This window comes from Caretta caretta, chromosome 3 (assembly GCF_965140235.1).
Source record: "Caretta caretta isolate rCarCar2 chromosome 3, rCarCar1.hap1, whole genome shotgun sequence".
Lineage (NCBI taxonomy): Eukaryota > Metazoa > Chordata > Testudines > Cheloniidae > Caretta > Caretta caretta.
Window position 1 is genome coordinate 209,521,568 of NC_134208.1, and position 17,538 is coordinate 209,539,105.

Consider the following 17,538-nt stretch of genomic DNA (forward strand, 5'->3'; position numbering starts at 1 on the left):
CTATACGTATATCTATTGAGAGAGAGAGAGAGACCGACCGTGCCACCCCCCGACCTGAGAGAGAGAGAGAGACCGACCGTGCCCCCCCCGACCTGAGAGAGAGAGAGAGACCGACCGTGCCCCCCCTACGTCCTGAGAGAGAGAGAGAGACCGACCGTGCCCCCCCCGTCCTGAGAGAGAGAGAGAGACCGACCGTGCCCCCCCCGACCTGAGAGAGAGAGAGAGACCGACCGTGCCCCCCCCGACCTGAGAGAGAGAGAGAGACCGACCGTGCCCCCCCCGTCCTGAGAGAGAGAGAGAGAGACCGACCGTGCCCCCCCCGTCCTGAGAGAGAGAGAGAGAGACCGACCGTGCCCCCCCCGTCCTGAGAGAGAGAGAGAGACCGACCGTGCCCCCCCCGTCCTGAGAGAGAGAGAGAGACGACCGTGCCCCCCCGTCCTGAGAGAGAGAGAGACCGACCGTGCCCCCCCGTCCTGAGAGAGAGAGAGAGACCGACCGTGCCCCCCCCGTCCTGAGAGGAGAGAGAGACCGACCGTGCCCCCCCCGTCCTGAGAGAGAGAGAGACCGACCGTGCCCCCCCCGTCCTGAGAGAGAGAGAGAGACCGACCGTGCCCCCCCCGTCCTGGAGAGAGAGAGAGAGACCGACCGTGCCCCCCCCGTCCTGAGAGAGAGAGAGAGACCGACCGTGCCCCCCCGTCCTGAGAGAGAGAGACCGACGTGCCCCCCCGCCTGAGAGAGAGACCGACCGTGCCCCCCCCGTCCTGAGAGAGAGAGAGAGACCGACCGTGCCCCCCCCGTCCTGCCCCCCGTCCTGAGAGAGAGAGAGACCGACCGTGCCCCCCCCGTCCTGAGAGAGAGAGACCGACCGTGCCCCCCCCCCGTCCTGAGAGAGAGAGAGACCGACCGTGCCCCCCCCGTCCTGAGAGAGAGAGAGAGACCGACCGTGCCCCCCCCGTCCTGAGAGAGAGAGAGACCGACCGTGCCCCCCCCCGTCCTGAGAGAGAGAGAGAGACCGACCGTGCCCCCCCCCGTCCTGAGAGAGAGAGAGAGACCGACCGTGCCCCCCCCGTCCTGAGAGAGAGAGAGACCGACCGTGCCCCCCCCCGTCCTGAGAGAGAGAGAGAGACCGACCGTGCCCCCCCCGTCCTGAGAGAGAGAGAGAGAGACCGACCGTGCCCCCCCCGACCTGAGAGAGAGAGAGAGACCGACCGTGCCCCCCCGTCCTGAGAGAGAGAGAGACCGACCGTGCCCCCCCCGTCCTGAGAGAGAGAGAGAGAGACCGACCGTGCCCCCCCGTCCTGAGAGAGAGAGAGAGACCGACCGTGCCCCCCCCGTCCTGAGAGAGAGAGAGACCGACCGTGCCCCCCCGTCCTGAGAGAGAGAGAGAGACCGACCGTGCCCCCCCCGACCTGAGAGAGAGAGAGAGAGAGACCGACCGTGCCCCCCCCGACCTGAGAGAGAGAGAGAGACCGACCGTGCCCCCCCCGTCCTGAGAGAGAGAGAGAGACCGACCGTGCCCCCCCCGTCCTGAGAGAGAGAGAGACCGACCGTGCCCCCCCCGACCTGAGAGAGAGAGAGAGAGACCGACCGTGCCCCCCCCGACCTGAGAGAGAGAGAGAGACCGACCGTGCCCCCCCCCGTCCTGAGAGAGAGAGAGACCGACCGTGCCCCCCCCTCCTGAGAGAGAGAGAGAGACCGACCGTGCCCCCCCCGTCCTGAGAGAGAGAGAGACCGACCGTGCCCCCCCCGTCCTGAGAGAGAGAGAGACCGACCGTGCCCCCCCCGTCCTGAGAGAGAGAGAGACCGACCGTGCCCCCCCCGTCCTGAGAGAGAGAGAGAGACCGACCGTGCCCCCCCCGTCCTGAGAGAGAGAGAGAGACCGACCGTGCCCCCCCGTCCTGAGAGAGAGAGAGAGACCGACCGTGCCCCCCCCGTCCTGAGAGAGAGAGAGAGACCGACCGTGCCCCCCCGACCTGAGAGAGAGAGAGAGACCGACCGTGCCCCCCCGTCCTGAGAGAGAGAGAGAGACCGACCGTGCCCCCCCCGTCCTGAGAGAGAGAGAGAGAGACCGACCGTGCCCCCCCCGTCCTGAGAGAGAGAGAGAGAGCGACCGTGCCCCCCCCCGTCCTGAGAGAGAGAGAGAGACCGACCGTGCCCCCCCCCGTCCTGAGAGAGAGAGAGAGACCGACCGTGCCCCCCCCGACCTGAGAGAGAGAGAGAGACCGACCGTGCCCCCCCCGTCCTGAGAGAGAGAGAGAGAGACCGACCGTGCCCCCCCCGACCTGAGAGAGAGAGAGAGACCGACCGTGCCCCCCCCGTCCTGAGAGAGAGAGAGAGACCGACCGTGCCCCCCCCGTCCTGAGAGAGAGAGAGACCGACCGTGCCCCCCCCGTCCTGAGAGAGAGAGAGAGACCCGACCGTGCCCCCCCCGTCCTGAGAGAGAGAGAGACCGACCGTGCCCCCCCCGTCCTGAGAGAGAGAGAGACCGACCGTGCCCCCCCGTCCTGAGAGAGAGAGAGACCGACCGTGCCCCCCCCGTCCTGAGAGAGAGAGAGAGACCGACCGTGCCCCCCCGTCCTGAGAGAGAGAGAGACCGACCGTGCCCCCCCCGTCCTGAGAGAGAGAGAGAGACCGACCGTGCCCCCCCCGTCCTGAGAGAGAGAGAGACCGACCGTGCCCCCCCCGTCCTGAGAGAGAGAGAGACCGACCGTGCCCCCCCCGTCCTGAGAGAGAGAGAGAGAGACCGACCGTGCCCCCCCCGTCCTGAGAGAGAGAGAGAGACCGACCGTGCCCCCCCCGTCCTGAGAGAGAGAGAGAGACCGACCGTGCCCCCCCCGTCCTGAGAGAGAGAGAGAGACCGACCGTGCCCCCCCCGTCCTGAGAGAGAGAGAGAGACCGACCGTGCCCCCCCCGTCCTGAGAGAGAGAGAGAGACCGACCGTGCCCCCCCCGTCCTGAGAGAGAGAGAGACGACCGTGCCCCCCCCGTCCTGAGAGAGAGAGAGAGACCGACCGTGCCCCCCCCGTCCTGAGAGAGAGAGAGAGACCGACCGTGCCCCCCCCGTCCTGAGAGAGAGAGAGAGACCGACCGTGCCCCCCCCGTCCTGAGAGAGAGAGAGACCGACCGTGCCCCCCCCGTCCTGAGAGAGAGAGAGAGACCGACCGTGCCCCCCCCGTCCTGAGAGAGAGAGAGAGACCGACCGTGCCCCCCCGTCCTGAGAGAGAGAGAGAGACCGACCGTGCCCCCCCCGTCCTGAGAGAGAGAGAGAGACCGACCGTGCCCCCCCCGTCCTGAGAGAGAGAGAGAGACCGACCGTGCCCCCCCCGTCCTGAGAGAGAGAGAGAGACCGACCGTGCCCCCCCCGTCCTGAGAGAGAGAGAGAGACCGACCGTGCCCCCCCCGTCCTGAGAGAGAGAGAGAGACCGACCGTGCCCCCCCCGTCCTGAGAGAGAGAGAGAGACCGACCGTGCCCCCCCCGTCCTGAGAGAGAGAGAGAGACCGACCGTGCCCCCCCCGTCCTGAGAGAGAGAGAGACCGACCGTGCCCCCCCCGTCCTGAGAGAGAGAGAGAGACCGACCGTGCCCCCCCCGTCCTGAGAGAGAGAGAGAGACCGACCGTGCCCCCCCCGTCCTGAGAGAGAGAGAGAGACCGACCGTGCCCCCCCCCGTCCTGAGAGAGAGAGAGAGACCGACCGTGCCCCCCCCGTCCTGAGAGAGAGAGAGACCGACCGTGCCCCCCCCGTCCTGAGAGAGAGAGAGAGACCGACCGTGCCCCCCCCGTCCTGAGAGAGAGAGAGAGACCGACCGTGCCCCCCCCGTCCTGAGAGAGAGAGAGAGACCGACCGTGCCCCCCCCGTCCTGAGAGAGAGAGAGAGACCGACCGTGCCCCCCCCGTCCTGAGAGAGAGAGAGAGACCGACCGTGCCCCCCCCGTCCTGAGAGAGAGAGAGACCGACCGTGCCCCCCCCGTCCTGAGAGAGAGAGAGACCGACCGTGCCCCCCCCGTCCTGAGAGAGAGAGAGAGACCGACCGTGCCCCCCCCGTCCTGAGAGAGAGAGAGAGACCGACCGTGCCCCCCCCGTCCTGAGAGAGAGAGAGAGACCGACCGTGCCCCCCCCGTCCTGAGAGAGAGAGAGAGACCGACCGTGCCCCCCCCGTCCTGAGAGAGAGAGAGAGAGACCGACCGTGCCCCCCCCCGTCCTGAGAGAGAGAGAGAGACCGACCGTGCCCCCCCCGTCCTGAGAGAGAGAGAGAGACCGACCGTGCCCCCCCCGTCCTGAGAGAGAGAGAGAGACCGACCGTGCCCCCCCCGTCCTGAGAGAGAGAGAGAGACCGACCGTGCCCCCCCCGTCCTGAGAGAGAGAGAGACCGACCGTGCCCCCCCCGTCCTGAGAGAGAGAGACCGACCGTGCCCCCCCCGTCCTGAGAGAGAGAGAGACCGACCGTGCCCCCCCCGTCCTGAGAGAGAGAGAGACCGGACCGTGCCCCCCCCGTCCTGAGAGAGAGAGAGACCGACCGTGCCCCCCCCGTCCTGAGAGAGAGAGAGACCGACCGTGCCCCCCCCGTCCTGAGAGAGAGAGAGACCGACCGTGCCCCCCCCCGTCCTGAGAGAGAGAGAGAGACCGACCGTGCCCCCCCCGACCTGAGAGAGAGACCGACCGTGCCCCCCCCGTCCTGAGAGAGAGACCGACCGTGCCCCCCCGTCCTGAGAGAGAGAGAGACCGACCGTGCCCCCCCGTCCTGAGAGAGAGAGAGACCGACCGTGCCCCCCCCGTCCTGAGAGAGAGACCGACCGTGCCCCCCCCGTCCTGAGAGAGAGAGAGAGACCGACCGTGCCCCCCCCGTCCTGAGAGAGAGAGAGAGACCGTGCCCCCCCCGTCTGAGAGAGAGAGAGAGACCGACCGTGCCCCCCCCGTCCTGAGAGAGAGAGAGACCGACCGTGCCCCCCCCGTCCTGAGAGAGAGAGAGACCGACCGTGCCCCCCCCGTCCTGAGAGAGAGAGAGACCGACCGTGCCCCCCCCGTCCTGAGAGAGAGAGAGAGACCGACCGTGCCCCCCCCGACCTGAGAGAGAGAGAGACCGACCGTGCCCCCCCCGACCTGAGAGAGAGAGAGACCGACCGTGCCCCCCCCGACCTGAGAGAGAGAGAGAGAGAGACCGACCGTGCCCCCCCCGACCTGAGAGAGAGAGAGAGACCGACCGTGCCCCCCCCCGTCCTGAGAGAGAGAGAGACCGACCGTGCCCCCCCGTCCTGAGAGAGAGAGAGAGAGAGACCGGACCGTGCCCCCCCCGACCTGAGAGAGAGAGAGAGAGACCGACCGTGCCCCCCCCGACCTGAGAGAGAGAGAGAGACCGACCGTGCCCCCCCCGTCCTGAGAGAGAGAGAGACCGACCGTGCCCCCCCCGTCCTGAGAGAGAGAGAGACCGACCGTGCCCCCCCCGACCTGAGAGAGAGAGAGAAACCGACCGTGCCCCCCCCCGACCTGAGAGAGAGAGAGAGAGACCGACCGTGCCCCCCCCGTCCTGAGAGAGAGAGAGACCGACCGTGCCCCCCCCCGTCCTGAGAGAGAGAGAGAGACCGACCGTGCCCCCCCCGTCCTGAGAGAGAGAGAGAGACCGACCGTGCCCCCCCCGTCCTGAGAGAGAGAGAGACCGACCGTGCCCCCCCCGTCCTGAGAGAGAGAGAGAGACCGACCGTGCCCCCCCCGTCCTGAGAGAGAGAGAGACCGACCGTGCCCCCCCCGTCCTGAGAGAGAGAGAGAGACCGACCGTGCCCCCCCCGTCCTGAGAGAGAGAGAGAGACCGACCGTGCCCCCCCGTCCTGAGAGAGAGAGAGACCGACCGTGCCCCCCCGTCCTGAGAGAGAGAGAGAGACCGACCGTGCCCCCCCCGTCCTGAGAGAGAGAGAGAGACCGACCGTGCCCCCCCCGTCCTGAGAGAGAGAGAGAGACCGACCGTGCCCCCCCCGTCCTGAGAGAGAGAGAGACCGACCGTGCCCCCCCCGTCCTGAGAGAGAGAGAGAGACCGACCGTGCCCCCCCCGTCCTGAGAGAGAGAGAGAGACCGACCGTGCCCCCCCCCGTCCTGAGAGAGAGAGAGACCGACCGTGCCCCCCCCGTCCTGAGAGAGAGAGAGACCGACCGTGCCCCCCCCGTCCTGAGAGAGAGAGAGAGACCGACCGTGCCCCCCCCGTCCTGAGAGAGAGAGAGAGACCGACCGTGCCCCCCCCGTCCTGAGAGAGAGAGAGACCGACCGTGCCCTGCATGTTTTTAAAAAACTCTCATAGCTGTTGCTGAATATTTTAAAGGTATATCTTATCTCTATGAGCAGCAGCGAAACTGATCAGACTTGTGTCACTTTCATTCTGCTGCTGTGAGGGAAACCTTCAGCGCATCAGCAGAGGCAGACTGGAACTATTTGCAGGAGAAGAGGATGATAGCATGGGGCTCTTGTTGTGTTAGGTGCCGCACAAACCTACGTGAAAATGTGGTTCCTGTCCCAGAAAGCTTACAACACACCCGATATTTATTAATCAGAGTCTCCTATAAAAGATGGTGCCTCCAAACTAGAACCAGGCACTGCATCTTGGTAGGAATCCCAGCAACTGCGGGAAGATGGGGCTGGGCTTCTTACTGGCACTGTTCCCCTTTTAGTGTAGAGGTAAGGGGGGAATACTGCTGGGTAGGTGCCTTACAGACTTCTCAAGCCTTGTTCCTGTGTGCCAGTTCTCCGTGAGAATTAGCCATCTAAGTCAAGTCTGAAATTGTTAGAAGACGTCACTTTGACTTGCGTGTGCATGGGCCAAGGGTGTTGTCGCTTTATCTGAAAAGCAGAAAAGCACTCCATTCTGCAAAGCCTCATAACTAGTTCTGGTGTGAAAAATACAATGGAGAAAGACCTTTGAAAAAAGGTACGGGCCAAAAATCCTGGCTTATAATGGAAATTACCTTCTAGCTTTAATTATGGAGACGTTACACTCAGTCATTACTGAAGCTAAAATAAAATTAGGCCAATTAATGTTTCTGTGTTCGAATGGTTGCTTGCCTCTGACTTTACATACCTCACAGCTTTTAAAATACCTGCACGTAGCAAAACACAAGATCATTGGGTAGGAATTTGCAGAGGCCTTCAGATGCCGCAGTGATAGGGGCCTTATACATAGGGCTTGTCTTCACTTAAAATGCAACAGCACTTCAGTGAGGACACTACCTATGTCTACCCCTCTGTGTAGGTACTCCACCTCCCCAAGAGGAGGTAGCTTTCTCCTGTTGACCTAGCGCTGTCTACACCGGGGGGAGGTCAGCTAACTGTGTTCCTCAGGGGTGTGGATTTGTCACATCCTGAATGACATAGTTCCACTGACCTAATTTCCTAGTGTAGACCAAGCCTTAGAAACATAGCTAGCCCTAGAATTAAAATCAGCTGAAATCATCTTAATTGTTTTCCTTTTCTTGTCCTCACCCCTTAATATTAGTAGACTGAGTTTTGGCATTATAAAGGAGATGCAAGTTAAAATAGAAATAACTGATAACATTACCTATTAGAATTACATGCTACAAGCAATAAAAGACTTTGAACCATTATATTTATTTATTTGTTTTTAATGAAAATTAAGTTTTATACAGAAAAGTTTGATTGCAATATGTAATAAGGGTAAGTTGCATGCTTTACAGCTTATACATGGCCATTGAGACAGACCAGTGTTCTGTTTTTGCTTCAGAAATAATGTTGATATTTGGAACCCATGTCGAACAACTATGAAGAGAGGGTAACGATGATAGCAGCAGGGGATTTGCAGGAGTTTGTTCCTTTTGGCCGTGACCACTGCAAGCACCACCCTAATGCCCTGAACCTTCAACTTCGGCAGCTGCAGCCAGCCTCTGAGCTATGGTCCTCTGATGGAGCTGCTGGTTTGGTGGGATCCCTTCAGGAGGTTACAATCCATGAAAAACAGAAGGTAAAGTTGTGTGTCCTGATTCAGCATTTATTTTAGTCATTAAAACAGACACTTATTATTAGAATATTAGAAAAAGAGCTGGAGCAAAATGTCTTTAGTAAACTATGTGCACAATATGTCCTGAAATGAGGCAATGCTAGACTTATGCAATCCTCTCCAAGAGAAAAATGGAATAGTGGATTGTATTCTTCAAGCAGTTTATGAATTAAAAAGAGAGAGCACACTGTAATGCACTATTTCCCATTCTGTGGGTATAAAAAGGTATTGATATTTTGACTTGCTATTATATGCCCCACGTCAGCAAAATGGTTAAATGCCTGCCTAACTATAAGCAGCTGTGTAGTCCCATTGCAGTATTGCCAGCCTCAAGAGATCAAGATTCGTGATTCAGACCCCAAAAATCATGGATTGGCCGAAAAAACAAAACTCTGTCACATCTTCCCATCTCCTACCCAGAAGCTAATTCTGCTCCTCAACCTCCAAATCAATTCTGACCCCCAGCCTCCACCTCGGTTCAGTCCCTCCTTCAGCCCCCCAGGTTCACGTTTACTCCTGAGGCTCCTCACCCAGGTCTGGGAGGTGCTGCACTGGGGTTCCTGTTCAGCCTTGCAGGCAGGGGGAGCATATTCAGGGGCTCTTCACCCCACCCTGTCCCTAGGCTGGATGTTGCAGGGAGGAACAGAGGAGCCTTCCTTGTTGCTCACAGGAGGCTGAGCTGCAGGCTTTTTCTGCTCCCTCATGTCCTCCTGTGAAATGGCGTCAGGTTGCAGGGGAGGGAGCTTTTCAATCAGCAGCTCTCGTGATTCTGCCCCAGGATGTGGGGAAGGCAGCCAGTCAGAGGGGTTCCACCCAGGTAAGGCTCTAAGCTGCTAATTCACATGAGGACTGGAGCTTCTCACATCATTGCCAGGCTTGTTCCAGCCCCGCTCAAATCCTGTCACAGCGCACACACACAAATCAGGAAAAATTGTTTGTGTGACAGGTTTGTGATATGATTGATGTTCTACTCTGATCAGGATTCAGGCAAATGCATTGAGGACTGCAGACTTCCCTCCTGCTCACTTTAAAAAAAAAAAAAAAAAAGCCATGCAAAGACAGCCTAAGCACACCATGAACAAAGCAGGCAAATCGAGTGGATTTCCTGACAGAAGGTTCTTGAGGTGTCTTCCTGGTTGGATTTTCTGGTAGTGTGGAGCAAGGATAGTAGACACAGCACTCCCCGATAAACAGAAGGTTGTCTGTGTTCTCTGTCTGGCACACTAGATATGATCTCGTATCCGGTTGTGAGTTCAGATTTTTCTCTGTGTGTGGAATATTTTTTTAAAACAGGGAAAACTAGAAGTTGAAACAAAAATCTGCTCTGCAATGTCGCCCCAAATCTTGATTTGATTAATTTATAAAATATAAAGTTATGCCACCCTTTCAGATCACACTAGCTTTGAGTCTATCAGCCCACCACTGAGAGGAAGTTGTGACTTTTTTTAATCCTCTTGGTTTTCAGGAAAGTTGGCTTTTAAGGAGAGGTGTCAGTGATGTTGGGGAAGAAGTGGAATATGATGAAGAACTGTATATGGCTGGCAATATGGTCATTTGGAGCAAAGGAAGTAAAAGCCAAGCATCTGCTGTTTATAAGGCTTTCACGGTTGACAGCCCTGTTCTACAGGTATGAACTCTGAAATTCTAGCCATTGAATGGCTGCATATTAGTTAATCCAGTGGTTCCCAAACTTGTTCTGCCGCTAGTGCAGGGAAAGCCCCTGGTGGGCCAGGCCGGTTTGTTTACCTGCCGTGTCTGCAGGTTCGTCCGATCCGCAGGTTCGTCCGCGGTTCGCTGCTCCAGGCCAATGGGAGCTGTGGGAAGCTGCGGGGGCCGAGGGACGTACTGGCTGCCGCTTCCAGCACCTCCCATTGGCCTGGAGCAGTGAACCGCGGCCACTGTGAGCCGCGATCGGCTGAACATGCGGACGCAGCAGGTAAAGAAACCAGCCCGGCCCGTCAGGGGCTTTCCCTGCACAAGCGGCAGAATGAGTTTGGGAACCACTGAGCTAATCAATACTAGTCAACTGAAATGTGGCTTAAAACCTCTCTTGGAGCAGGGGGATATTCCGTTACAACATAAAATTAAAAAAGAGAATTTGGTATTAATACCAGCTTGTCTTTCATAAGTAACTGCATAATATTTTTGGTTTTTAGGCTTTGTGGTGTGATTTCACTGTACCACAGGAAAAATCTGAGAAAGTTGACAGTAAGTTTCATTCATATTTTACTTTACTGCCAAAGTACTATTTTATCTGAGTTTAATTTTCTTGACTTTGGAAGTGTTGTAGTAATTGAGATGGGATATATGGGCCAAAGGTGTTAAACAAGGTCTGGGGCTTGATATGGAGACTTCAGGCTGCTTGACACCATGGCAAACACACCTTTTAAAATCCTTTTATTAAAGATACAGAAAAGAGGGAAAAACAGTTAAAGCATTTGAAATGTAAAGTATTAAGTAAGGCTTTCATTGTACCAACATCCCTTGTTTCCTTTCCCTTTGGCTGTAGATCGATTTTAGAAGGAAAAGCCCCTTGTCTGACAGTCTCTTAGACGGTATCAGAGATAGTTATAACTGTCATCCCAATTAGCATTTTGGGATTCAGCTGGAGCTGGTAGGGGTGACAGTGTTGTCTGGGTCCCGCTCTCTCTCTGGCCCATTCTGGTCAGGTGACCACTCAGGATCAGGATGATGAAGGCCTGGTGTCCCAGAAAATGGTGGAGGGGTGATAGCTATGATGGTGTAGCTCACTCCAGTAGCCTCTGTCTGTTCTTTCTGTCTGTTCTTCTTTTTGTTCTTGTGGGTTTTTTTTCCCCATACTTTCCCCCCAAAATCTCTTTCACATAAGGACCCAAAGGGGAGTCATGGGTGGAATAGCCCATCTTCTCATTATTTGGTCACCAATTAAATCTAATATCTAACATACCAGTTTGACTCATTAACGTCTGGCTCCACATCTCCTGTTTTTAAAAAGCATAATTTCAGTCCTTGAATCTTATTAACTTGAGTTTTTTGTTTAGAATAATTGAATTATTCTATCTCTCTTCTTACTTTTTCCTATCAACATTTATTGTTAGAGGTTATTGTAAGGTCTTATGAACTATTACATACTTTTTACAGTTACACTCACAATTTGGGTAAATTTGTAGGCCCACTTATCACAACAGAAGCTAACCAACCATTTTAGAATTGCACAGCTAATAACAAAAGTCCCTACTTTGTGTATAGAGAAACTTGATGGTAGAGCTAAAAATTATTTTTGTGTTCTTCCCCAATTTCAGATAGTGAGGAAATAGTAGAAAAATGTATCTGCATATTGCAAAGCTCCTGCATAAATGTTCATAGTATAGAAGGAAAGGATTACATTGCTTCCTTACCTTTTCAGGTAAGTATTTTCTTTTCTAAATGTTCTCATTTATTTTAATGTGCATGTCGTTGTTGTGTGTGTTGTAGTAATTGTTCCTCATTTGTCTTTTGGTGTGGATGGTGCTTGAAACATAGCTGTAATCTAGTAATCCTTGGTGTGAATTTTTAATAATTGTACTAACAAGTGAGGGTGTGACAAAGCAGAAGTGGGTATGGCTTAGTGGATTGGGTGTTGGATTGAGACTTGGAAGACTTTTTTCTATTCCTTATTCTAACCTAGAGGAAAAAAAAAAGCCAGACTCTGTGAAGCCCACTATGAACAATGTTATTGCCAGTCTATTTTACATGGAAGATACTCGGATACTACAATGATGGGTCACAGTACAAAACCTTTAGATAGATAGAGGCCAAAATTTTCATATAGGTCAGAAAATATGGCTTTTTTGCATATTTCTTCTGAGCAGCTGTCAGTCTAACACTAATCAAATGAGCTATACTCTTGTTCTTGGTATGTTGTCAGATTTGTATATTGGTTGTGTTCAGAAGTAGGATGTGGTAAAGCACAGATACATTGTCATCGTATTTTGAGAAGGTATTTTGTATTACATATATAACATTGCATTCTGCCCGAAACAATGGTTAAATGTTTTGGTTTTACAGTAACTGGATGCTCAAGTGCAGGAGCATTTTAAATATGAGCCATTCAGTTTTTAAAATATTTGTCTTTTGTAGGTAGCAAATGTCTGGCCAACAAAATATGGCTTGTTGTTTGAACGCAGCAGCACTTCACACGAAGTCCCTCTGAGTCCACCCAGGTATGTAGTGAGAGTGGTTGCTGAGTGTCTTTGTTGTGCTGTGGAATAAGTTGTCTAATCTAAAGCAGTGAGATAAAATTTTAACTGTCCTTTTAGTACAAGTGTTGCTCTCTACCAAAGTGATGACGAAATGCATCAGGGCATTGGGACATGTTGAGTTATGTCCCCGTTCCATGCACAAGTAAGATTTAGTATGGAAGTGTGGAAAGAGTAAAGACATTCTCGGTTACTGTGCCCACTTTGGTCTGAACTCTGCCATCAAGTTCCTTTGCACGCGTCAAACACAGTATTAGACTTTCAGCTTCTGGAGGCAATATCCCTCTTTACATGAGCTGGAGACTTTGCTCTGCTTCTGATCTCCTGGTGCGAGACCCTCCTTGGTGACATGTCAGTGTGGGCTCTGTTATGAAATTAAAGCCTATGTTGTAATGCACATACCACAAGGGAAGAGTTGAGGTGTATTTGGCAATGGGAAGGTGTCTGTGGTCTGTGTGTGTGGAGAGAGAGCAGCCAGCAGGAACGTAGGGGTATGGTAGTTTTGTTGAGGTAAGGTCGAGCACTTCTTGCCTCTTTATATTTAAATCTCCACTTTAATTGTGCATTAAAAATGTTAGTGTATAAAGTAGGTGTAAAAATTGTAAATGGATTACTTCATCCACCTTGTGTCTATAAGGAAAACTCCCACAGATAACTTGCTGCATGGCTTAGTCTGGTGGCTAGGGCTGCACTGCTATGTATCTGGCTAAATGTTAAGGCTTGCGGGGGTGGGTGAGGGGAATAAAAATGTTGATAAAGCTGTTTTGTACAGCTCCAATTACTGTAGCACTGTTAAGCAAATGCAGGCGAAGGTGTTAGGGCTGTCTTGGGTTCCATTGACATTTACAGCAATGTGCAGGGTGCAGACAATGGACACACAACTAGCATGGGTATAAATAGCATGTAGATGGTAGGGCCCTTCACTGCAGCGTGTAGCTACGTGTACCCTATATGCCATGGGACGTGTCAGCACAGTCTTACATTTATTTACCTTGGATACATATATGTAAACTGGATACATCTCCCTGGCAACTCTCCATTCCCAGTTGTGCACCATTTCTGGACTCTCACCACTACTTAGGCCTCTGCACCCTATTTATTAGGACATTTGGCAGTACAGGAGGTGGGGTTTAAGCATCTGAAAGGGGTCAGGGCTTTTGGGGAGTTGGTCAGAAGGGCTTGGAAGCTGGGTGGAATATCAAGAATTTGAAGGGAGAGGCTTGTAGAGGCTGGGGATGATCCTGCGGCCTGACAAAGGTCCGAGTCTCTTTTCGCATAGCTTCAGGGGAGGCAGAGTAATATTTTACCAGACCTTATTATTACGAGGTTCTGTGATCTTTTGCCCTGGGACTGCGGTCACAGTAATGGTGGTGGTTGGGAAATTCAGTCAGGAATAGACGAAGAAAGAGCAGCTGGCTCCTTCCCTAACTCCAAGACACTGGGGATCAGCCTGAAAACCCCTTCTCTGACCTCAGTGTGTGCTTTCCTCCGTCAACACAGCCAGGGATGGATTAGGATTCTGCCCCCAATCAATAGGTGTAAAGCAGGACGGATAATTATCAGAAATAAAAAAAAATGGATTTTTAAATTTTAATTAAATACATTTTTCTTTCTAAAAATAAACCTGTTTAAAATTAAGTTTTAAATTGATAGCCCGTGTTAAGGCCTAAGCTTACTACAGTATATTAAAGTTGTTTATAGTCGATTAAAGATCCATATTCAAGTAGCACATGTTTGCTACTGAACTTTTAAAGGAAGTCAAACCACTGAACTGGTGGGAGTCACTGGCTAAGCACCCAGGACCAGAGTTTGTTGAAGTGCTGAACAGCTTTTGACAGTAGTTGCCTCTTCTGCAGGTGCAGAGAAAATAGTTTCTTCCTTTCACTTTATTCAACGAGCTCATTCAAAGTTGAGAAACCAATTAGGAGTTTAAAAAAACAAGGAAGCTTCTTTTCCTTTTTCCATCTCTGAATGAGAGAGTGAGATCATCTGGTTCTAAAATCTTGAAAAACATGGTGACCAGAACAGTCCATTCAATTTGCTAACTACAGGTAATACGACTTTTATTTAAAGAACCAGTTTTAAATGCAAAACATGTTTGGATGGTAAAAAAGTAAGCTGGTATCCAGGACTTTTAGGGTAGGTTTATTTAATAAAAATAATTGTAAAATGCTGTTTTTGTGCTGTTTTAATTGAATTCAAATTTCCATCCAAATGCAGCTTGATTCAAATCAAGAATAAAAAAACATTCTTGTAAATAAGCGTGGTGGGGGCACTCATCTCAGGTGCCTCCCAATGGCTAGGTGTGGTACTGCAAGCTTTCCCACTCCTATGTGTCCCTTGTAGGTTGCTGATTTCGCTAGGCTGGTCTTCAGTGGCTCAGCCCTCTGGCCAAGTCACACAGTCAAATGGATGAACCCCTTCTGGGGTAACAAAGGTCCAACGAGGACTATCGGTGTGCCCTTGTTAGAGTCTTCAGCCCTGTCTCTGAGCCCTTTAAATCCTGTTCTTCACTTAGGCTTTCCAACAGAGCCTTGCCCTCTTCTCAGGGCTTAGGTCACTTCCCCAGTGGCCGGTGGGGTAACCTGGGCCTGCCCATTGTTCCAGGTCCAAACCTAGGAACCCTATAAACACCATCCACATACTGCTGCCTTTAATTAGTTGATGCTATTCCCTGGGCCTTCTCCCATGTAGCCCTCTCTCTTCCCCCTTACCTTGGGGCAGAAGTTCTCAGATCCTCTTCCTCCTCACTGAATGCCAATGCCACCTGGTTCTCTCTCAAGCTCCTCTGACCAGCAAGGAGCACCCTTCCTCACTCCTCTAGTCCCAGCCAGGAACTGACCTGCTCAGGCCTAGCAGCTCCTTTTATCTAATCCTTTTATCGAATTGGCTGCTTTAGTCCAGCCTCTCTAAAACCGACCTTCACTGCTCCTTTTGTTGGTTGGAGTGGGGTAAAGTGTGGTAGTATCATGGGGCCTCCAGCAGGGGGCCTTCCAAGGCCATGTGCACCCTGTCACAGTAAGAAACCTGGTGTTCACCATTTCCCAACATCATAAAAAAAGTAAAAATCAAGAATCTGAATAAATGTATGGTTAAGCTGCATAATTGCTTAAATAAATGTGTGTAGACATAGTGAACCTTCCTGTTTAGCAAAAAAAATACTGAATGTCATGTAAAGGCTATAATCATACTTGTCAATCAACTTACTTTAGTGATTACCAATCAATGAGAATCAACCTTTTCTTTAGGAAAAACAAGAAGTCCAAATGCAAAGCAGGATTAAAATAAATTATTTAAATCAATGTTTCCTGCACGCCCATTTAAATCATGATTGACATTGGCATAAAGCCAGGTTACGGCATTGGTTGGACCTAGGGAGTGGCTTGCTTAGCTGCCTTGGAGCTGTGTGCATCCATCCCAGAGTATGGGTTCTTATTTTTAACCATGCTGAGATACCACAGTGAGAAGTGTGCTCTAAATAGCTAGGGAGTGACCCATCATTTAGCAGTCTGCATTTCGAAAGTTTTAAATTAAGAACTTCCACTTTTTTCTGACTTGTGAAAGTCATGTGTTCTCCATAAGGACTGCATGTCTAATCCAGTTTGAACATACAAAACTGAGCTGCTTTTTGGTTACTGGCTATCAAAGTCCATAAGAATAGAAAACCTTTTTCTCTAATCCTATTGATGTTTTTTTAGAAAACTTCCCCTGTGGCATGTGCTAAGTGTAAGAGGAGTCTTTCTGGTGGAAAAAGCTCAAAAATAGTAGAGTTTAGAACTGCACTTTGGAGCACGCACACCACCACTTGAAATCTAGTCCTGCCTTACACTTTGTAGTAAAAAGGCAGTCGTACACAAAATGTTTCAGCTTTCAAATGAGATTTCAAACTGACATTCATGTTAGTTGTGGTCAGTAGGGATCTCTTGGCTCTTCAGTCTTTGTGTTCTGCCACATTTTTATCTGGTAACTCCATGTCTGTCTAAATTTCCCTTGCAATTTCAGTTGGATTCCTCATTTCCTATTCTGAACTGTTAAGCATTGCTCTGTGCTGTTAAATAGCTGCATCATGTCAGTGGAGGGTGAAGTGTTCCAAGTTATATAGTAATATCAGTTTAAGTTTTCTAAGATGCTCAGAGATAAAGTGTACTAGAGAAACAAAGCTTGGGGGGTTTTATTGATGTATTAGATGAGCCACACAATCTATAGTTAATGGAACATATATGTCACTTGTTTGTTTTTGAGGAGTTGACTGTTAAACTTGCAGTGGGTGTTTGTGATCCATCTGTTAGATTTTACAGCTTGTTAACACTTGATTTTTAAATATATTTTTCCATTTCCTTTCCAGAGAACCTTTGCCCACTATGTTCAGTATGCTACATCCTTTAGATGAGATAACACCTCTTGTCTGTAAGTCTGGAGGTAGGTTATCTTTTTTAATTAAAAAAAAATATATAAAAAATGAAAATCCATAAATAGAAATGAGTCCTTCAGCTGCAATATTATTGAATACAGACTTGACTGTTTACCTTCCCTGTCTTTATAGTCTATAATTACAATCTAATGAATGTTCAAATATCTCTTTTAAGAATTTAGAAATGGATTATTTTAGCTGCTTATCTGTTAGGATTTCATGTATGCAGTGTTGTTGTAGCCATGTTAATTAAATTAATTTATATTAAGTTAATTAATTTAGGATTTCATGTCAGTTAGGACTTGTCAATACTAATACTTAGTTTGTGGCAAGCTGCGGTGTAAATCTACAAGGCACTCGCTTGCCACATGCTAACTGTCTGCATGGACCCTGCTGCTGTGCAGTAAAAGATTCCATGTGGGCGTTGGTGTAGATTTACAACCTGGCTTGCTGCATAGTATGCATATGTGTAGACCAGTGGCTCTCATCCTTTCTAGATTAATGTACCCCTTTCAGGAGTCTGATCCGTCTTGTGAATCCTCAAGTTTCACCTCACTTAAAAACTACTTGCTTACAAAATCAGACATCAAATACAAAAGTGTCATAGTACACTCTTACTGAAAATTGCTTTCTTTCTCATTTTTAGCATATAATTATAAAATCAATTAGAATATAAATATTGTACTTACATTTCAGTGTCTAGTATATAGAGCAGTATAAACAACTCATTGTCTGTATGACATTTTAGTTTTTACTGACTTTGCTAGTGCTTTTTATGTAGCCTGTTGTGAAACTATCTAGATAAGTTGATATACCCACTGGAAGACTTCTGTGTACCCCCAGGGGTATGTGTATCCCTGGTTGAGAACCACCAGTGTAGACAAACCCCGTAATTGGTATTGTAGCTTTAGGATATTTAAG

General features: G+C 51.1%; 1 protein-coding gene across 3 annotated transcripts in view; it reads left to right on the top strand.

Annotated features, from left to right (window-relative positions):
- ANAPC1 (anaphase promoting complex subunit 1) overlaps positions 1 to 17,538 on the top strand; it is a 73,729-nt gene that overhangs the window by 1,961 nt on the left and 54,230 nt on the right. For all 3 annotated transcript variants that reach the window (XM_048842265.2, XM_048842266.2, XM_048842267.2), the window contains exons 2-7: positions 7,717 to 7,953; positions 9,455 to 9,616; positions 10,146 to 10,197; positions 11,271 to 11,374; positions 12,088 to 12,170; positions 16,552 to 16,625. In XM_048842265.2, the coding sequence (XP_048698222.1) occupies positions 7,741 to 7,953; positions 9,455 to 9,616; positions 10,146 to 10,197; positions 11,271 to 11,374; positions 12,088 to 12,170; positions 16,552 to 16,625 (688 nt within the window). In that variant the 5' untranslated portion in view covers positions 7,717 to 7,740. The remainder of the gene's footprint in view (positions 1 to 7,716; positions 7,954 to 9,454; positions 9,617 to 10,145; positions 10,198 to 11,270; positions 11,375 to 12,087; positions 12,171 to 16,551; positions 16,626 to 17,538) is intronic.